Source organism: Tachyglossus aculeatus, chromosome X1 (genome assembly GCF_015852505.1).
Source record: "Tachyglossus aculeatus isolate mTacAcu1 chromosome X1, mTacAcu1.pri, whole genome shotgun sequence".
NCBI classification, from domain to species: Eukaryota; Metazoa; Chordata; class Mammalia; order Monotremata; family Tachyglossidae; genus Tachyglossus; species Tachyglossus aculeatus.
Genome location: NC_052101.1, coordinates 34,992,513 through 35,014,805, shown reverse-complemented (window position 1 = coordinate 35,014,805; position 22,293 = coordinate 34,992,513). Strand labels below are relative to the sequence as shown.

The window sequence follows — 22,293 nt, the reverse complement described above, 5'->3', positions numbered from 1 at the left end:
GAGGAAGAGAGTGAGCTTGGCGGATGGGCAGAGGGAGGGCATTCTAGGCCCGGGGGTCGATGGCGGGACAGGCGAGAACGAGGTACGGTGAGGAAATTAGCAGCAGAGGAGCGGAGGGTGCGGGCTGGGCAGTAGAAGGAGAGAAGGGAGGTGAGGTAGGAGGGGGCGAGGGGATGGACAGCCTTGAAGCCCAGGGTGAGGAGTTTCTGCCTGATGCGCAGACTGATTGGTAGCCACTGGAGATTATTGAGGAGGGGAGTAACCTGCCCAGAGCGTTTCTGGACAAAGATAATCCGGGCAGCAGCATGAAGTATGGATTGAAGTGGGGAGAGACACGAGGATGGGAGATCAGAGAGGAGGCTGATGCAGTAGTCCAGATGGGATAGGATGAGAGTTATCCCACTTCCGGTCGGGAGTCTGTTGTCCACTAGCGGACTTGACATGACTGACTCCATTTTGTGTATGCTGACAGTAACACTCCATTTTGTGCAGGCCGTGAGAACAACTTCTTTTTTTGTATTTTATGCAAGGCTCAGCAACAGATGTCTTCAAGGCCAGTAACACCTACCTAGGCAAGGCCATAGGGCAGATAACAACAACCGGCACAAGGCAGTGAAAACAGAGAATAATTAGAATTTATAGCATCCTGTCGGTCCTAATTGGATTCCTGAAATTCCCAGGTGCTCCGCTCCCATGTTGCTGTAACTCAATAAAAGACACAGTGAGAATGGGATCGGGGCCGCTTGTCACTCGTACCTCTCCCGGGAGGTGAACGGGCAAGTAGCCACTTTCCTTCTTTACTGCTTTATCTGAACTCACGTCTCCGAGTCATTTTTCCTATCTGCGTCACCACCCTGGGTACAAGAACCCTGCGGCCGATTTACACCGATTAACCTATTTTGCACCCTACTTGTCGATAACAGTTTTCCCACCCAGATTCGGTCAAGGGGAGAGCAGTTCCCCCACTTCTGGCCGGGAGTCTTCCTTGCTAGGCCCTGTGGGGCGGGGGGGAAGAGAGCAGTTATCCCACTTCTGGTCGGGAGTCTTCCCACCCAGATTCGGTCAAGGGGAGAGCAGTTCTCCCACTTCCGGCCGGGAATCTTCCTTGCGAGGCCCTACTGGGGGGAAAGAGCAGTTATCCCACTTCCAGTTGGGAGTCTGCCCACCCGGGGGGAAAGAGCAATTATCCCACTTCCGGCCGGGAGTCTTCCTTGCTAGGCCCTGTCGGGGGGGATCAGTAATCCCACTTCTGGTCGGGAGTCTTCCTTCCTAGAAGCAGCGTGGCTCAATGGAAAGAGCCCGGGCTTTGGAGTCAGAGGTCATGGGTTCGAATCCCAGCTCTGCCACATGTCTGCTGTGTGACCTTGGGCAAGTCACTTCTCTGAGCCTCAGTTACCTCGTCTGTAAAATGAGCATTAAGACTGTGAGCCCCACGTGGGACAACCTGATCACCTTGTAGCCCCCCCAGCGCTTAGAACAGTGCTTTGCACATAGTAAGCGCTTAACAAATGCCATCATTATTTATTATTATTATTTATTCCTAGGCCCTGCCGGGGCGGTGGGAGGGGGGGAGAGAGCAGTTATCCCACTTCCAGTCGGGAATCTTCCCACCCAAATTCGGTCAGGGGGAGGGCAGTTCCCCTATTTCCGTCCGGGAGTCTTCCAGCGCTTAGAGCAGTGCTGTGCACATAGTAAGCGCTTAATAAATGCCATCATCATCATCATCATCATTCCTTGCTAGCAGTTATCCCATTTCCGGTCGGGAATCTTCCCAGCCCCTGTCGGGGGGAGGAGGGAGCCATTCCCTCACTTCCGGCTGGGAGTCTTCCTTCCTAGGCCCTGCGGGGGAGAGGGAGCAGTTCCCCCATTCCTGGCCGGGAATCTTCCTTGCCAATCCCTGTCAGGGAGAGGGAGCAGTTCCCCCACTTCCAGCCGGGTGTCTTCCTCCCTCTGCGGTGCCAACTTGTACTTCCCAGGCGCTTAGTACAGTGCCCTGCCCACAGTAAGCGCTCAATAAATACGACTGAACGAGAGAGAGAGAGAGCAGTTCCGGGTGAGGGAGCATCCGCGATCCAGAGGCAGGTTAGTACGTTCACCCGGGGGCTGGGGCCTGCATGCCTTGGGCAAACACCACCCAGGAATAACTAACAATAATAATCCTGGTATTTGGGAAGCGCCTACAAGGTGCCAAGCACTGTTGCAAGCTCAGTACAGTGCTCTTCACACAGTAAACTGGTGAGCCCACTGTTGGGCAGGGACTGGTTCTATATGTTGCCAACTTGTACTTCCCGAGCGCTTAGTACAGTGCTCTGCACACGGTAAGCGCTCAATAAATACGATGGATTGATGGAATAGTAATCCTGGTATTTGGGAAGCGCCTACTAGGTGCCAAGCACTGTTGCAACCTCAGTACAGTGCTCTTCACACAGTAAACTGGTGAGCCCACTGTTGGGTAGGGACTGGCTCTATATGTTGCCAACTTGTACTTCCCAAGCGCTTAGTACAGTGCTCTGCACACGGTAAGCGCTCAATAAATACGATTGATTGGTTGAATAATAATCCTGGTATTTGGGAAGCGCCTACTAGGTGCCAAGCACTGTTGCAACCCCAGTACAGTGCTCTTCACACAGTAAACTGGTGAACCCACTGTTGGGTAGGGACCGGCTCTATATGTTAACAACTTGTACTTCCTAAGCGCTTAGTCCAGTGCTCTGCACACAGTAAGCGCTCAATAAATACGATGGATTGATGGAATAGTAATCCAGGTATTTGGGAAGCGCTTACTAGGTGCCAAGCACTGTTGCAACCTCAGTACAGTGCTCTTCACACAGTAAACTGGTGAGCCCACTGTTGGGTAGGGACCGGCTCTATATGTTGCCAACTTGTACTTCCCAAGCGCTTAGTACAGTGCTCTGCACACAGTAAGTGCTCAATAAATACGATTGATTGATTGAATAGTAATCCTGGTATTTGGGAAGCGCTTACTAGGTGCCAAGTACTGTTGCAAGCTCAGTACAGTGCTCTTCACACAGTAAACTGGTGAGCCCACTGTTGGGTAGGGACCGTCTCTATATGTTGCCAACTTGTACTTCCCAAGCGCTTAGTACAGTGCTCTGCACACAGTAAGCGCTCAATAAATACGATTGATTGATTGATTGAATAATAATCCTGGTATTTGGGAAGCGCCTACTAGGTGCCAAGCACTGTTGCAACCTCAGTACAGTGCTCTTCACACAGGAAACTGGTGAGCCCACTGTTGGGTAGGGACTGGCTCTATGTGTTGCCAACTTGTACTTCCCAAGCGCTTAGTACAGTGCTCTGCACACTGTAAGTGCTCACTAAATACGATTGATTGATTGATTGATCCCCAGTAGCTTCGGTAGTTGGGGAGAAAAATGAGGGGAAAATAGCCGAGAACCGAAAACCAAGACCTGTACGATCAGTGGTTTTTATTGATCACATACTAGGTGGAGAGCACTGTACTAATCAATCAATCGTATTTATTGAGCGCTTACTGTGTGCAGAGCACTGTACTAAGCGCTTGGGAAGTACAAGTTGGCAACATAGAGAGACAGTCCCTACCCAACAGTGGGCTCACAGTCTAAAAGGGGGAGACGGATCACAAAACCAAACATGCTAACAAAATAAAATAAATAGAATAGATATGTACAAGTAAAATAAATAGAGGAATAAATATGTACAAACATATATACGTATTGAGCGCTTACTGTGTGCAGAGCACTGTACTAAGCGCTTGGGAAGTACAAGTTGGCAACATGTAGAGACAGTCCCTACCCAACAGTGGGTTCACAGTCTAAAAGGGGGAGATGGAGAACAAAACCAAACATACTAACAAAATAAAATAAATAGAATAGATATGTACAAGTAAAATAAATAGAGTAATAAATATGTACAAACATATATACATATTGAGCGCTTACTGTGTGCAGAGCACTGTACTAAGCGCTTGGGAAGTACAAGTTGGCAACATATAGAGACAGTCCCTACCCAACAGTGGGCTCACAGTCTAAAAGGGGGAGACAGAGAACAAAACCAAACATACTAATAAAATAAATAGAATAGATAGGTACAAGTAAAGTAAATAGAGTAATAAATATGTACAAACATATATACATATTGAGCGCTTACTGTGTGCAGAGCACTGTACTAAGCGCTTGGGAAGTACAAGTTGGCAACATATAGAGACAGTCCCTACCCAGCAGTGGGCTCACAGTCTAAAAGGGGGAGACAGAGAACAAAACCAAACATACTAACAAAATAAAATAAATAGAATAGATATGTCCAAGTAAAATAGAGGAATAAATATGTACAAACATATATACATATTGAGCACTTACTGTGTGCAGAGCACTGTACTAAGCGCTTGGGAAGTACAAGTTGGCAACATATAGAGACAGTCCCTACCCAACAGTGGGCTCACAGTCTAAAAGGGGGAGACAGAGAACAAAACCAAACATACTGACAAAATAAAATAAATAGAATAGATATGTACAAGTTAAATAAATAGAGTAATAAATATGTACAAACATATGTACATATTGAGCGCTTACTGTGTGCAGAGCACTGTACTAAGCGCTTGGGAAGTACAAGTTGGCAACATATAGAGACAGTCCCTACCAACAGTGTGCTCACAGTCTAAAAGGGGGAGACAGAACAAAACCAAACATGCTAACAAAATAAAATAAATAGAATAGATAGGTACAAGTAAAATAAATAGAGTAATAAATATGTACAAACATATAAACGTATCAGGCCTGATTATCTATCTATCCCACAGCTTCACAATCATGAAAAGTACTATTAAACTCTGCACACAGTAAGCGCTCAATATGTATATATGTTTGTACATATTTATTACCCTATTTATTTATTTAATTTACTTGTCCATATCTATTCTATTTATTTTGATTTTCCCTGTTGTTTGTCGTCAAAAATTCACCAAGAGTCCCTACTCGAAACCTGTAACTGATTTGGGGGATTTCTGAAATTACCTGTTTAGGCAGGCTTAATGGGTCAGCACGGGGAGGTTGCTTGCCTGTTGTTTGTCTTCAAAAATTCACCAAGAGTCCCTACTCGAAACCTGTAACTGATTTTCTTCCTTTTCTTCTTCTTACTAAATGTCAGCCCCGTATTGGATGGGGGCCGTATCAGGCCTGATTATTTATCTATCCCGCAGCTTCACAATCATGAAAAGTACTATTAAACTCAGCACACAGTAAGCGCTCAGTATGTATATATGTTGTACATATTTATTACTCTATTTATTTAATTTACTTGTACATATCTATTCTATTTATTTTGATTTTCCCTGTTGTTTGTCTTGAAAAATTCACCAAGAGTCCCTACTCGAAACCTGTAACTGATTTTCTTCCTTTTCTTCTTCTTACTAAATGTCAGCCCCGTATTGGATGGGGGCCGTATCAGGCCTGATTATTTATCTATCCCGCAGCTTCACAATCATGAAAAGTACTATTAAACTCAGCACACAGTAAGCGCTCAATATGTATATATGTTGTACATATTTATTACTCTATTTATTTAATTTACTTGTACATATCTATTCTATTTATTTTGATTTTCCCTGTTGTTTGTCTTGAAAAATTCACCAAGAGTCCCTACTCGAAACCTGTAACTGATTTTCTTCCTTTTCTTCTTCTTACTAAATGTCAGCCCCGTATTGGAGGGGGCCGTATCAGGCCTGATTATCTATCTATCCCACAGCTTCACAATCATGAAAAGTACTATTAAACTCAGCACACAGTAAGTGCTCAATATGTATATATGTTTGTACATATTTATTACTCTATTTTACTTGCACATATCTATTCTATTTATTTTGATTTTCCCTGTTGTTTGTCTTCAAAAATTCACCAAGAGTCCCTACTCGAAACCTGTAACTGATTTGGGGGATTTGTGAAATTATTTGTCTCTTCTTGTGACCTGGTCAGGCAATGGAAGTCTCATTAGTAAGCGTGAAACATCTCTCATCTGTTATTAAAACAAGAGTCAGAGGGCATGTTCTAACTTATTTCACCTTCTAACTTATTTCGAAGCTCCTTGTTGCGCGAGAAACATCTACCAACTATTGTGTTGCACGCTCCCAAATGCTTAGTCCAGTATTCTTCGTATAGTAAGTACTATTGATTGATTGATTTTCCATTCTCTAGGTGTCAATTCCCTCGTAGTGGAGCCAGGAGTAGCAAGAGATAAGCAGTTGAGCAGTAAGCAAGTCTCTAAGATGGTTTCCCATAGGTCGAGATTCTTACTCAAGTGCTTAGTACAGTGCTCTGCACACAGTAAGCGCTCAATAAATACGATTGATTGATTACTCTCCCATGAGATGATCATCTTTAGCAAAACCAGACAGTATGTGCTGATTGTGTCTATTCAGAAGTATATGCAATATCTATATTCATTCATTCATTCAATCGTATTTATTGAGCGCTTACTGTGTGCAGAGCACTGTACTAAGCGCTTGGGAAGTACAAGTTGGCAACATATAGAGACGGTCCCTACCCAACAGCGGGCTCACAGTCTAGAAGGGGGATCCCATATGAATATAATAATAATAATAATAATGGCATTTATTAAGCGCTTACTAAGTGCAAAGCACTGTTCTAAGCGCTGGAATATATTAGCTTCTAGTGCGTATGCCTAGAGGATACTGCTTGGCTACAGATATTTTGAGGGTTATCTGAATCGAGGAACTGTGATTTTCTGATGAAGATACGTCTAAAGCTCACTGAGATACTTTCTGAGTATAATCTTTGAGAAATCCAGTTACTGCTGAAAGTTCACAACCACATAAAATGATGATAGAAAAAACCTTCAAGTGTAACAGAAGAGGTGGCCTCACTACAGCTTCTAGATTGTTCACAGGTCAGCTTTTTGCCTTTTGTGAATTCAGGTCTGTGCCTAACACATCACACACACTTAATGTTAGACAATAACAATTCCAGAAAAGATGCAGAAAAAGAAGCCTGCATTGAAACTTAAACTCTCTTTGAGAATAATAATAATAATAATAGTAGTAGTACTTGTTAAACACTTGTGTGCCAAGCACTGTACTAAGTGCTGGGGTAGATAGAGAAGCAGCGTGGCTCAGTGGAAAGAGAACGGGTTTTGGAGTCAGAGGCATGGGTTAAAATCTCAGCTCTGCCACTTTTTTTTTTGATAGCATTTATTAAGCCCTTACTATGTGCAAGGATCTGTTTCTAAGTGCTTATAAAAAACCCTCAAAACTCAGAGATTGTGACAGGTAATATTTTTAGAAATTTGAATCCGCAGAACCTCCTGGGAATTATAAGATTATAGATAGATCACTCTGTGTAATAAGGGCTGTGGATTTCCTGGTATCATAGACAGTACACACACTGCTCACATTGGGTGCTCAGTTATTATTGCTGAGGAACACACTTTTGAGGTTGGAGCAGAATAAGGAAGAGAACTCAGGATCCTCTCTGACTCAGTGGATAAATCGGTACATGTCCACTTTTCCTTTAGGCTTCTGCAGTTCGTAGGAAATGGTGGGGGTTCCACTGGGTTTCAATTTACTCATCCATTATCCCCTCAGTACTGAAGACCAGACTTCAGCAATATTTATTAAACACTTACTGTGTGCAGGGCACTGTACTTAGCGCTTGGGAGAGTACAACGTGAGGCTATAACAGACACATTCCAGGCTTCACATATCCCTGCCATTTGGTCAAATCCCCTTTTATTCACTTACAATAACTTGAGAAGTGACCAGTTTGGCATATACGGTTTGTAAGAGCACCGTTCTGAGTCGGAAAGAATAATAGAGAAATTAAAGAGCCTCTCTGTCCTCAAGGAGCTTGCCATGTAATGAGATGAGTTTTTGTTTCTCTAATGCCTGGAACTGCACTGTAGATATGCCCAACTCCACGCAATACCCTTCCTGCTATTCTCTGTTTCCATCCTGAAACTGGAAAGCAGCTTGGCATAGCGGAAAGGGCACGGTCCTAGGAGTCAGAGGAGCTGGGTTCTAATTCTGGCTACACCGCTTGTTTGCTGGGTGACTTAAGCAAGTCACTTGACTTCTCTGTGTCTCAGTTACCTCACCTGTAAAATGGGGATTAAATCCTCCTCCAATTTAAACTGTGAGCCCCTTACGGAGCAGGGACTGTGTCCAACCTGATTATCTTGACTCTATCCCAGTGCTTAGAATGGAGCCTGGCACATAGTAAGCACATGGTAATAATATTAATAATAACAATTGTCGTATTTGTTAAGTTTTTACTATGTGCCAGGCACTACTAAGCACTGCGGTGGATACAAGCAAATCAGGTTGGTAACAGTCCCTGTCCCATGTACAGCTCATAATCTTACAGATTTTACAGATAAATTAACTGAGGCACAGAGAAGTTAAGTGACTTGCCCAAGGCCACACAGCAGACATGTGGACAAGAGCCGGAATTAGAACCCAGATCCTTCTGATTCCCAGGTCCGGGCTCTATCGACCAGGGCACGCCACTTAACAATTACAATGTAAAACATACTGGCATTAAAAATAATTTTAGCTTGGCTATTAAAAATAATAGTAAATAGCTCAAAAATATATATACTAAATTGTTTCATTATGAAAAACCTAATTTGCAGTATAATCTATGTGCATTTTCAAAAAGATTTCCTAGAAAATCTTTCCACAGGCTTACGCCTGACGAATAAAAGCACCTCAAAAAATGGTGGTTTTGACCATGATAGTGATAGTGATGTAAATTTTTCACTCTTTGAGGAAAATATTTGAGTTCCAACTGCAAATGTCCACAGTGCCTGTTATAAGCATCATTGATTCAGTCATTTTTTGGGAGCCAGAAGATCATTAGAATTGGAAACATTTAAGAAAATAAACTTGAAAATTATAGTTCTTTAGTCCCAGAAACCTTATTGTCTTAACATGCAGCCATAAAGAAAAACAATTTTGGATTTGTCTTTGTAAGAGTATTAGAGAAGATGTATCAAGACTTGAATTGTACTTTCCAAGTGCTTAGTACAGTGCTGTGCACACAGCGTTCAATAAATAATTGAATGAATAAATGAATGAAGACTTTTAATATGCTCTTTTTCCTCTTTGCATACTCAGAATGCCAATTTGGCATTCTGACTGCTGGAAAGTAAGGAGCCTCTGCATTTTAAAACGGTCCCTTTTCAGTAAAATATGCATTTACACCCAGTAAATATAGTAGAATACCCATTTAATTTTTTAGACAACCAAGTAATAGTCTGTCGTAATTGGAATCAGAAACAATGCCATTTTTGCACCTGTTATTTCTCCTCTACTGAATTTTTCTTAAACTATGTTGCTAATCGTAGCTGTTACCAAGCCACGTTTTTACGTAACCGAACCACCAGAACGGAAATCAGTCGTGCAGCTTCCTTATTTACTTCAATTGAGATTGCGAACAGAAAGAAAAAGTCTTTTTCTTTTTTTCCTCCTGAAGTCGGCAGAAGCAGCAAACAACTGGGGTGAAAACTGAGTGACAGCTGGAGATTACAATTCTTTTCAAGCCGGTGAGTCGATACTCAAAATCTCTCAAGGGTAAAATAACCTACATTCTTCTAGCAGTAGAGAAAATTTGGATTATCTCCGGTCACGCTCTTACATAATGCCATACCTGAGGAAATACAGTTAAAATCATTTTGCTTTCATTCACATAAATACCCCAGATTATGCAAACTCTACGGAACAGGCCATTTGCATCTTAACCAGGGTTAGGACAACTACCGCTAGCCAAAAAAATAGCTTTGACTTCCTTTTTGACACTGTTGTAGTAATTGTCTTTTGACGTTGAAATGTTCGCACAACTAACTGCTTTGAATTGAAATAATGTGATGACTCCCAAGTCGTTGATAGCTTTCAGAAACCACAGTCACTTCCCGTCCATTTCTGGCCAATTTTTAGTCTTCGTGGAAAGTTACTTACGTTAATTGTCTGTCTCCCCCTCTAGACTGTAAACTCTTTGTGGACAGGGAACGTGTCTGTTTATTCTTGTACTCTCCCAAGTGCTTAGTACAGTGCTCTGTGCACAGTAAGCACTCAATAAGTATGATTGAGTGATTGAATGAATAACATGTTGAGCACACTGTAAGAATGGAACGATACTCAGTCTCCGGAGGCGGTTTTCCTGGGATGGGGGTTGGGACCCTTTCGGAGTTCTGCCTAGACCATGGAGATGTAGGCGCACTTGTCTGGACTGCTCTTTGGAGGTGTAGGTGGCCGCTCGATTATTCAGCATAACTTCTTCCCTCCTCTGTACTTCCCAAGCGCTTAGTACAGTGCTCTGCACATAGTAAGCGCTCAATAAATACGATTGATGATGATGATGATGATTATTCAGCGTAACTTCTTCCCTCCTCAAGGGATCGTAATTGTTCTCATTCCATGGCCATTTGTCCGTCCCCCTGCCTCCCCCTTCTCTCTTCACCTCCACTTCCCTCATGTCCTTTACCCTTCAAGTACCCTTCCTCAGAGCCTGCCCGTTACCAAATGAAGGAAAAAGAGGATTTTCCTTGTATTTCCCATTGTGTATTTCCCATTGACTGTATATGGAAACCGTGCTTAATTGAGGGGGTGGAAGTTTGGGTCAGAGCACACTACGCTCCTCCAGTGCGAACCTTCTCACTCTACCTCGGTCTCGTCTATCTCGCCATCGACCTCTCGCTCACGTCCCGCCTCTGGCCTGGAACGCCCTCCCTCCTCACATCCTCATATCATAGAGAAGCAGCGTAGCTCAGTGGAAAGAGCCCGGGCTTGGGAGGCAGAGGTCATGGGTTCAAATCCCGGCCCAGCCGCTGGTCAGCTGGGTGACTTTGGGCAAGTCGCTTCACTTCTCTGGGCCTCCGTCACCTCATGTGGAAAATGGGGATTCAGACTGTGAGCCCCATGTGGGACAACCTGATTACCTTGTATCCACCCCAGCGTTTAGAACAGTGCTTGGCACAGAGTAAGCGCTTAACAAATGCCATCATCATCATCATCATATCCAACAGACAATGACTCTCCTCCAAGAGGCTTTCCCTAACTAGGCCCTCCTTTCCACTTCTCCCACTCCCTTCTGTGTCACTCTGACTTGCTCCCTTTATTAATAATAATAAATAATGATGACATTTATTAAGCGCTTACTATGTGCAAAGCACTGTTCTAAGCGCTGATTCATCCTCCCCCCAACCCCATAGCATTTATATACATATCTGTCATTTATTTATTTGTATCACTGTCTTTCTCCCCCTCTAGACTAGAAGCTCGTCGTGAGCGGGCAATGTGTCTGTTTATTATTATATTATACTCTACCAATCTGTCAGTATAGAGCTCTATACGTAGTAAGTGCTCAAGAAATATGATTGAATGAATGAATGAAAGTGGGAGCTTATGTGGCATGCTGAAGGAAACCCTGAAGTTGATCCGTGCTTCTTAGATGTCTTCATCATTCAAGGGGTGGCCCTTTAAGAGTTGAAGATGTCTTTTTCCCAGCGTTTGGCACAGTGTTTTGTGCCCATTTGATGCTTAACAAATATGGCTACTCCTTGAGTGGATGGGAAGCTTATATAGTTATTGTTATATTGTACTTTCCCTGGTGCTTTGCACACATTAAGCATTCAATAAATGCAATTGAATTAACAAATAGCACATCAGATATTGAAGAGCTCCTCATATTAACTGGAATGGAGAATTCGATTAGCGGAACTGTTCATTTTACCAGGTATCTTTCTGTCGGGTTCTTGCCTCTTCCGTACTGCGCAAGTTCTCACGGACGGTACTTCCCTTTTGCACAAAGTATAGCAGTCATGGAAGAATTTCACAAGCTTTAAATACATAATTCGGAGAATATGGAGTTTCACCCTTCTGCATCTTTGTTATGAAACCACCTCTTTTGTTTAATGGTGTCTTGAAAAATTTATATTTAAGATACCCCCTTCTACACTGAAAGATAAAATCAATCTTCAGTTTCGCCATCTGTTTTACATAAATATGCTATCCCTAAATACTAGGAATTTTTGGCATTGCAAAACTCAGTAATGCCATCAACATTTTATGAAAGCGAAATGCTGTGAAGAAGTTAGGATGTCAGACCTAGAGGAGTTTAATGGAAAAATTCAATGATCCATGCGTCTCTTATTTTATGATACATCCACACTGCAAATAAGAAGAATCTGTACCGTTACTGAACAGAATTCTTTCAGCCTTTTCAGAGAGAGTAATAGTGAGTACTTGTATTGGAAAATATTTTCGAACTTTTATAACAACGGGAGCTACATGCTTTCTTTGAGAAACTTAATCTTTTTAAAAGAGTGATGCAACCTCTAAGAATCTTGTGCTAAATTGAAAATTAACCTCGTTTGGCAATGAAACATGAAATATTTAAGGCTGGGAATTTACAAGTCACATTGGCTTTGTTCAACAAAAATAAAATCAACACTTGCTTTTTAGATAATTACTCTCCCCACCTTCAAAGCCTTATTGAAGACACATTTCCTCCTTAAGGCCTTCTCTGACTCAGCCCTCGTTTCTTCTTTTACGCTTTTCGGTGTCGCCCTGACTTGCTCCCTTTATTCGCCACTCCACCCGCCAGACCCACAGCACTTTTGTACATATCTGGAAATCATTTATGTATATTAATGCCAGTCTCCCCCTCTAGACTGTAAGTTCATTTTGGACAGGGACTGTGACTGTTACATTGTTGTATTGTAATCAGTCAATCAATCAATATTGTACTCTCCCAAGTGCTTAGTACAGTGGTCTGCGCACAGTTAGCACTCAATAAATACAGTTGATTGATAGTTATATCCCTGTTTAATTGTAGAGCATTAAAGAAGCAGCGTGGCCTGGCGTAAAGAGCACGGGCCTGGGACTCAGAGGACCTGGGCTCTGATCTGGACTCTGCCACTTGTCTAAAATATGACCTTGGGCAAGTCACCTAACTTCTTTGTGTCTCAGTTCCCTCATCTGCAAAATGGGGATTCAATACCTGGTCTCCATATCCCTTAGATCAGGGGCCCCATGTAGGACGGAGAGTGTGACCCACCTGTTTGTCTTGTACCTAGCCCAGTGCTTACCACAATGCTTGATACCTAATAACCTATTAACAAATACCACAATTTTTATTATTGTTATTGCAGGTTGGCAAAAGTAGTAAACGTTAAAACGTTTCTTTTGATTTTCTTCTGTACCCACTTAAGCCTTTTAAATTCATCCTACCCTCAGCATTTATGTGCGTGTCGTTTTACCTTGACATTCCCTATTTCTGAATTCTATTTTAATGTTTTTCTCCCTCTCTAGACTGCAAGCTTCTTGTGGGTAGGGATTATATCTACCAACTCTATTGTAGTGTACTTTCCCAAGTGCTTAGTACAGTGCTGTGCGTACAGTATGCTCTCAATGAGCACCATTGATTAATTGATTCTGCTGTACTAAGAATTCAGCTTCCATCTTAACTAATCTATTTTACTCCACCACAGTATTTATGTGTATCTCCCAAGTGTTTAGTACAGTGCTTGGCACACAGTAAGCACTAAATAAATATGATTGAATGAATGAATATGTACAACCATGCTTTGCACATAGTAAGCGCTTAATGAATGCCATTAAAAAAACCCAGTATTTTATTTAATGTTTATGAGAAAAGTTGAAAAAAATTTGCATTTAATATCTTTATAAAAAGGGGAGTTGTAGCATTTGAAAATGAGAGTTCCTTAATCTCGAATGCATACTACAGTATCTACTCCCCTCAAAAATATATGCGCATTCAAATTACTCGACTTTTGCTCTGAACTGCCATAATTGTGAAATACAATACACTTTACATTTGGTATCCAGAGGAGAACAGATGGTAAAGGTAGAGCTTGAAATAAAAGACTCATTAAGCTAAATTTTTTAGCTTGCCTTTGGCTCTCCATCACAAGGCTTTTGTAACAATAGACTACCCTGGAAGTAATAAGGACTCCAGGGGACATTTATTGCATATGAAATTTTCACTATTACAAAGTTTCACGATGCTTTGAAAGCTTCTCCCCACATCAAACAAACTCCTTCACGGATTCTAAAAGGTGTATTCAAAGAGTCTGGTTTTTCTAAAATGTAATTTACACGTCACCTCTCAGGGTCTCACCTGGAGAGTTTCCAGTACTCTACCAGTCTCGACTACAGGAGGGAGAGTCAAGAAGGGGCATATCCATTCCATTTCTAACTTGGGCAGTGGCTAGCGAGTGGTAGGCAATCTGCTACAAGTCAAAACTCACCTGTTTTTGGGCAGCAGTGAAATGGGAGAGAGTTGAGGGCGGAGATTCAGGTTTACTGCGTGGAAGGAGGCAGTGGTAAACCGTTGCCAAATTTTTACCCAGAAAACTATGGATAAATTACCAGAGCGATTGCAGGTGGAGGTGGGGCGTTCTGGGAGAGATGTGTCCATGGCATCACTATGGGTCACACGCGACTCAACAGCGTAAGACAACAACGACAGTTTACATGTACCAATCACATTTAGTCCAATTTAATGCCCTAATAAAATGCTTGTTTTGTTTCTGGATTTTGAAAAGCCCTACTAGAAAAGACAAGATGTGACGGGAGTGACTCTTCAGCCACAATATTTGTAGAATTCTTTTTCCGCTTGCAATGAGATCTTGCTTTCTGTCTTTTCCCCTTCTACCTCCAGTATCTAGTGTGTCTACCACTATACCTTTAAATGTTTTCACTAGATCAGTTTCTAGTTAAAAAAATAAGGTTCTTATGTTCTGAAGCTTTGGACTGTTAAACTTACATTAATTAAATCTTTCTCTTTTTTAGATCAGTTGCTGATTTTCCCTGCTGATTTTGAAGATTTGAAAAAGGGAATTTGGCCGGATAGTCTTCTGGAAAACTAATGTCATTCAATAAATCTACAACTGTGAACTCATTGCCCATTCTATGGTTTTGCAATCGGCTTTCAAGATTTGCCATAAATTACATGAAAAAGGAATTCCACCCAGCTTTTCCCAGTTTCCCATGAAGCCAACCTATTGCTTTTTCACTTTGATAGTGAATGCTGTTTTCTCAGTTGCCTTTGCCGTGGGAAATGAAGTCCATAACAGGACAGACGACCTGGAGACACCATACCATTCTCCCAACAAATCATTGTTTGTGGGCCTCGAGGTCTCAGCAAGTTCTCAGTCCAGAGACGTTATCGTAGCCAAAGAAGGCGCTAGTGCTGTCATGGAATGTCTTCTCCCGGTCGACCAATATAAAGACATTCAGTGGTACAATTCAAAAGGACAGCATCTCGATCAGGAAGGAGATGGTAAGTTCTTCTACAGCCGGTGGATTTGTCTTAATCGATATTTTCCCTCCCATTTCTTAGGGGGAATTAAACGGATTGAAAGTTTGGGAGCCAGAACCTACAAGGAAAATGTAAAAACTAAGATTTGTGATGACTTAGCCAGGAAAAAAAAGACTGATTTAAGAAGAAATCTAAAGAATAAATTGCCTCCATCTCTATGGAGGCTAGATCAAAAGGAAGTGCAGTAGGAAGGATTTACGTTAGCCACAACGAAATGCTCTCATGGTAAGAGGCATTGAGCAATAAAGTATTACTCCGGGGATTGTGGAGTGTGAATCCAGGGAATTTTTAAGAAAGAGGCATTCCAACACTTGGGAGCAGAGGGAAGCATCAACCCTTGTCTGATAAATCATCTCTTCCTTTGGAAGACAGACTTCTTGTCTACCAATTGTTGAATCATACTCCCCAAAGAGCTTAGTTCAGCGCTCTGCACCCAGTAAGCATTCAAAAAATAAGATCGATTGATTGATTGCTGGGATAAAAAATGCCGTACATCACCCAGGCCTAACTCCTGGCTCAGCACATCTCTCTCTTACCCTTCCCTGCATCCCCTTCTCTACAAACCCCAGGAATTGGGGGAGAGTACAGTGTTCTGCACACAGGGCTAAATAAATGCTCTCAATGATGGTGATGATGCAGCATGGCTCAGTGGAAAGAGCCTGGGCTTTGGAGTCAGAGGTCATGGGTTCAAATCCCGGCTCCGCCAATTGTCAGCTGTGTGACTTCGGGCAAGTCACTTCACTTCTCTGAGCCTCAGTTACCTCATCTGTAAAATGAGGATGAAGACTGTGAGCCCCCTGTGGGACAACCTGATTGCCCTGTAACCTCCCCAGTGCTTCGAACAGTGCTTTGCACATAGTAAGCGCTTAATAAATGCCATTATTATTATTATTGAGAGAAGCAGCGTGGCTCAGTGGAAAGAGCACGGACTTTGGAGTCAGAGGTCATGGGTTCAAGTCCCGGCTCTGCCACTTGTTGGCTGTGTGACTTTGGGCAACTCACTACTTCTCTGTTCCTCAGTTCCTTCATCTGTAAAATGGGGATTAAGACTGTGAGCCCCACGTGGGACAACCTGATCACTTTGTATCCCCCAGCGCCTAGAACAGTGCTTTGCACATAGTAAGCGCTTAACAAATACCATTATTATTATGATGAAGATCTGTTGATTTTCAGCTGTAACACCAGCTGTACCGCTGGTCCCAGTGCACCATTTATCTGCATACAATTTCCCTGCCTCTCAATTTGTAATCTCAGGGAATGGGAAATATCTATTATCTCCATATTTAAGACCTCTGAGGCTGCAGTGCTTCACCTGGCCCGCTGCTAGGCAGCCTCCAGAGAGCGGCAGGCACAGTTGTACAAGCGGATATCCAGGGAAAGGGAAAAAAGTGGACACAATTCCAAGAGGACAGTTGTAGAACTGATATGGGCAAAAGACTTGGATAAACTGAGGCCACCGAAAGTGACTGGAGCTGGGGCAGGCTCTGGAGACCACCAGGAATGGCTGGTGGAGGTATTACTGCCTGTGGGAGGGCACCTTTGGGTGATCCTGCTTTAGAGAAGCTTTACCTGGAAAACTAAGGCAACCTGGAGGTTTCAAGATCTCTCTGATTTTCAGAAACTCCAAAGTAAATATTTTCTCATGCAATTTTGTCTCTTCTAAGTCCCACAACGTATTGGAGTCAGAGGTCATGGGTTCAAATCCCGGCTCCGCCAGTTGTCAGCTGTGTGACTTTGGGCAAGTCACTTCTCTGGGCCTCAGTTCCCTCATCTGTAAAATGGGAATTAAGATGGTGAGCCCTCCCGTGGGACAACCGGATCACTTTGTAACCTCAGAACAGTGCCTTGCACGTAGTAAGCGCTTAATAAATGCCATCATTATTATTATAATGGAAATACTTGATTCGATTTATGTGCTAACTCGGGCACTGGAAAACACAAGAGGAATTAGTCTAGGCAGTCTCTTCTGCTGGTTCTAACACTGTCTGCATGGAGAAAGTAAAGTGACATGAGATGTAATCGCCCCAGGAGTGCGGTCAGTATAAAGTATACCGCTTGCCTGGATAATCCAGAGGGTCCCCCTAAAGTAATTTTAATCAGGGTCATTTTATTTTCCTAAATTATTTAGATTATAGCCTCAGCTCTCTCCCCCTTCTCAGCCGCAGGGTATCCCACATTTATTGAATATTGCTATTTTTTTCCCTCAACTTTCATTGGAAACGCCATCATCTACCTAAGTATATCTAATAATGGCAGTAGAGTTTTTCTAACCTATTTTTGGCAACCCAAGCAAAGAACTATTAATTTGTCCATTTGGCCCAAGGTTCCAAAATCTTGAGGTTTTATTAGGAATTGTGACAAAAGTATAGACTTAATTCTGGCAGCTTTAATTATAACATTACTAATAGAGGCATTAATTGAGAATTGAGTGTCCATAGTCCTTCCCCTAAAGAAGTCAAAATTGTATGAAAAGATTTCGCTTAAATGATATTCACAGTTGTTGCAACTGACAACTGCTCATCGATTCACTACACAAAATCGGTGTTATTTTAGTGAGATTGGAGTACAAGTAGAATCAGGACGCCGTTCCTAGAATAAAAGGATTATAAAGATATTTAAAAATCGCTTTGTTGAAGTTAGAGATCCACATTAAAAATAACTTAGAATAGGAATGTGGTATGATAGGGTTACTCATAGAAACAGCTGGCTGGTTTCCCATATTAGCACTTGTAGACATGATAGAAAAGCCAACAAGTATTCTTGATAGATAAAAATTGATAAGGAGACAGAGTTTGAGAGCTGAAGCTAATACCCTTTGATCCTGGAGTGTCCTTTGTTCTAATCCCTGTTTAAACCACTTTTCCACACTGACTTTTGGACAGATCATTTGTTTGGGCTTCAGTCAATCCTTCCGGGAAATCAAAACCTCTTTAGAAAAGCAAGTTAAGTCCCCATAGTGTGCTTTCCTGAACTCATTAAAAATACAAAACAAATACCCACACAACTTTAGAGAGAATTTTTCCCAATAAAAGGCTTGCTCTGTTTCAATGTGGTAAAAATGATGTATTTTATGACATCACTAAAAGAGTTTGTAATCACTAAGGATCACATAGTCACTTTTTATTTAAATTCTCTCTTGCCTATAGCTTGATTTCTTCTAGACCTCGGCTGATACCTCTCAGGTCTTGCGCCCATTACAGCATGCTAATTTTATGGCTTCAGCCAAGGAGATAGGATGAAATGTAAACTTTTGGGGCTGTGGATACATGCGGTGGCCTGTTTAAGGAATAGGTATATTTGGTGATCTGGGACTTGCATTGATCCTGCTTTCCTTTGATTCCCTTGGGATTCTTAGGAGGAAAATGGCTGATCTCCAATAACACCCTGAACATCACCGGCATTACCTTTGATGACCGTGGGCTCTACACGTGTTTAGTCACTACTCCGACTCACGCCTCTTACTCCGTCACCCTCCGAGTGGTCTTCACCTCAGGAGACATGAGCATCTACTATATGATTGTCTGCCTGATTGCCTTCACCATCACCCTCATCTTGAATATTACCCGACTGTGCATGATGAGCAGTCACCTCCGCAAAACAGAGAAGGCCATCAACGAGTTCTTCAGGACAGAAGGTGCCGAGAAGCTCCAGAAGGCCTTTGAGATCGCCAAACGCATTCCCATCATCACATCAGCCAAAACCCTGGAGTTGGCCAAAGTAACCCAATTCAAGACGATGGAGTTTGCCCGGTACATCGAAGAGCTAGCAAGAAGTGTTCCTCTCCCTCCCCTGATCCTCAACTGCAGGGCGTTTGTCGAAGAGATGTTTGAGGCCGTGCGCGTGGATGATCCTGACCGGATGGGAGAGAGAATTAAAGAAAGACCCGCCCTCGGGGCCCAGAACGGTATCTATGTCATCAATCCAGAGATTGGGCGAAGTAATTCACCCGGAGGAGATTCAGATGATGGTTCCCTGAATGAACATGGCCAAGAGATAGCCGTTCAGGTCTCCATCCACCTTCAGTCAGAAACTCAGAGCATCGACACAGATTCCCAGGATAGCTCCCTCCTCGGTCCTTCCGAAGATCTGGAATCTCCTGAACTCTGTTCGGTCAGCAGAGATGGGGCAAATGAAATTTGTGTCTGATCCATTCTGTCTCTAGGTAAACTCTTCTCAGATAATTCAGCGGTCCTTAGCAGAAAATAAAATCTGCAGAGCCAAAACACTGATTTTTTTTTTCCCTCTTGGTAGAAAAGGACATAAATTGCTAGAATTACCAGGGCGAGGGGCAGTTTTTTCTTATTCTAATGTTCTTAGTTCTGTTCAAGTTGTGTCTACTTTATTCAGTGGAAATCTTGAGCACATTCCAACAAAGGATCAAACCTCAAACAGTGGCTCTTTTGGTCCCTGAAGGGAAGGGGCATAAATTAAGACTTTGTCCTGGGATTTAGCCTCTCCCCCCGCACCACCCCATGCCCATTACCTTGTAGCCCAGAGGTGTGGGGGCCTTTTTTCAGGTATTTTGTCAGGTGGGTAGCTCAACTTTGTGCAGGCCTTTCTGAGCCTGTCCTGTATTGTTGGCCTTTATAGTCTTCTAAAAACATAATGGGCCTAGTTCTCTATAAAAGAATTCCTTAATATAAGAAAACTCCCCACTCTGGGATGTGGTCAAGACCTTTAGTTCCCATCTGTTCCATTTAGTTCATTGAAGTAATGATTTAGTAAATGGTACCTGTAAATTGGTATTATTTTCCTAGGGAATGGTTTTTACAGTATCTCTAGAATAAGAAGCAACGCTGTTACATTATTAAGTATCAAATCAGATTGTTGATCAGATAAATTACCTGGGCTTCCATTGGTTTCAAGTTTGGGAAAACACACCGCTATAAACCATGCTGTTTGGAAATGGATGTGGTGTGTGTTATATGTATGTGATCTCATACCAGTTTTAACTCCAAAGGAAACCTACAGCTTTCAGTAATTTAAATGTGGTGCTGAAGTCAGTGCCTGCTTACTCTGTTTTTGCCTTTGGAAGCAAGAGAGTAAACCAGGGCTGCATGGGATCCAGGGAGGAGGTCGCGGGAGAGGCGGCAGGGCGGCCTTCAGAAAATCCAAATGTTTGGTCAATGTGTGTGGCAGAAGAGTGGGAAGGCTTAAATGAAAAGAAATAATGGCAGTCATTACTGGGTAAAAATAATATACAAGTCTGACTCAGGGTTGTCTCAAAAGAAGGAAGAAAAAGCTTGATTTTTGTAATTTGGTCCTGAAGGCTGCATTGTTTGAGTGAATGGTTCAGAAAGCATTTCCTCTCCAGTTGACATCTAGGTAAATCCCATAGACACTCTAAAGATTATTTTCTTTCAGGTACAGGAAGTATAGTGTCATATAACTATAGCAACTTGGCAACAGGCACACTTTTTAGGACTTCACAATCCTGTTGTTCGACTTCTTATTGAGACAGAGCCTGAAGTAGTAAATGCTAGTATGTTCAAAAGAAGACTTCAACCAGATTTAATATAAAGGTTCGGCTGGTGGGGGGAGGGAATGCAAAAGATTACCAGATAAAGTTTGATGGATTCTTATGTCCTGGATTATCTGTATTAGTACGTCCATCCTCAGAGGTACAGATGAATTGGGCTGTTCCTGTATCCGATGGCATTAAAGGTAAAATAGATGGGGGCAGTCAGGGACAGTCACTCCGATTTGTTTCTATGGAAACCTGAACTAAACAAAAGCTAGGGAAGAATAGCCAAAGGTAGCTTTTGGTTGACAGGCCATGAGGAAAGGTTTTAAAATTCCAAGATTCTAGTACACCTTTGCTGCTTTGGGGTCACTTCCTTTTAGAAGAGAAAGATTCTTTTGTTTTCTGGACCCCAGCATCCCCTCTTCCCTCTCCAGAGATTGGCTTAAGTCAGGATAAACTGCTATTATATCATTTCAAAATGCACAGTTTGAAAACACTGCCTGAAGTTGTTTTAATGTAAGCATTTTAAGAGTTGGGGAAGCGTTTAAATAGGGAAGGGCAGAAGGTTAATATAGCCCAAGGGAATTTGAAGTTTCACTTTGAATATTAAGACTTTTTTTCTATGTTGTACAGTCAAATATGCTAAAATGAGATCGTCCATACTAAAGTATGTACTGGACAGCCACATGTTGAGGAGTATAAGGATGACAGTATTTTGAAGGACAGAAGATTGATTTATTGGTGAGTAGTTGAGTGGTGATGCTGTTAGTAACCTATAGAAACAGATGACTATTTAGCCAGAGTTGGTATTACTCCATAGGACCGTTTTCAGGAAGAAACTCTCCTTGTTAATATTTTTGGTATCTATGTAAATATTGGTTAACATTAGCCCTACTTGAACTTTGGGAACCTTTCTAATCTCCTAAAGTTAAACTGTAGTTTTCAGACAATCACTGTGTCTGCTGAGCTTTATACTCTTGTCTAATTTTTTTTTAGTGACTATAAAATGCTACATGTTACCAACATAATATCTTTCAAAGTATTTGTCATGGTTTTTGTACTTTCTGTATTGCATTTTGACTTTTATGGTTGGAAGACTGCACACGTGAAATCACCTGGTAGATTTGCAGAATAAATTCTCAGAAAAAATACCTTTGTCAAGTTACATGCGTTTCTGATTGAAATCAAGTAAATGGCAATTCACCTATCTGCAAAGATTAATAGACTGGCACCTTTCTTAACCAATGGCAATAGGGAGCCTAGGAAAACTGCAGATTATCTCAAGACATCCGTTGAACCACTGTAATTACATCTTATAATAATAATATTAATGATGGCATTTGTTAAGCGCTTACTATGTGCCAAGCACTGTTCTAAGCACTGGGGAGAGGATACAAGGTCATCAGGTTGTCCCTCGTGGGGCTCACAGTCTTCACCCCCATTTTCCAGATGAGGTAACTGAGGCACAGAGAAGTAACT

General features: G+C 42.2%; 1 protein-coding gene and 1 non-coding gene across 4 annotated transcripts; both read left to right on the top strand.

The window, feature by feature from the left end:
* The first annotated feature begins 1,976 nt into the window (after nucleotides 1-1,976).
* Nucleotides 1,977-21,963, top strand: MFAP3 (microfibril associated protein 3). 3 transcript variants are annotated; one of them, XM_038772696.1, is made up of 5 exons: nucleotides 1,977-2,082; nucleotides 6,075-6,151; nucleotides 9,483-9,552; nucleotides 14,822-15,311; nucleotides 18,706-21,963. In XM_038772696.1, exons 4-5 carry the CDS (start codon nucleotides 14,942-14,944, stop codon nucleotides 19,494-19,496), a joined length of 1,161 nt encoding a protein of 386 aa, XP_038628624.1. In that variant the 5' UTR covers nucleotides 1,977-2,082; nucleotides 6,075-6,151; nucleotides 9,483-9,552; nucleotides 14,822-14,941; the 3' UTR covers nucleotides 19,497-21,963. The 3 variants fall into 3 exon arrangements, with proteins under 3 accessions (XP_038628624.1, XP_038628623.1, XP_038628625.1); XM_038772695.1 differs by lacking the exon at nucleotides 6,075-6,151; XM_038772697.1 differs by lacking the exons at nucleotides 1,977-2,082; nucleotides 6,075-6,151 and adding an exon at nucleotides 5,707-5,781.
* LOC119920177 lies at nucleotides 14,130-14,267 on the top strand. Its single transcript, XR_005447941.1, has one exon. It is a non-coding gene; the product is annotated as a small nucleolar RNA SNORA7 (small nucleolar RNA).
* Nucleotides 21,964-22,293: the final 330 nt, after the last annotated feature.

Bases quoted from the DNA above. Each gene is read 5' to 3' on its own strand.
- MFAP3 (XM_038772695.1), top strand. From the start codon at position 14,942: ATGGTTTTGCAATCGGCTTTCAAGATTTGCCATAAATTACATGAAAAA. The intron at 15,312-18,705 runs GTAAGTTCTTCT...TGGGATTCTTAG, and splicing joins TCTCGATCAGGAAGGAGATG to GAGGAAAATGGCTGATCTCC.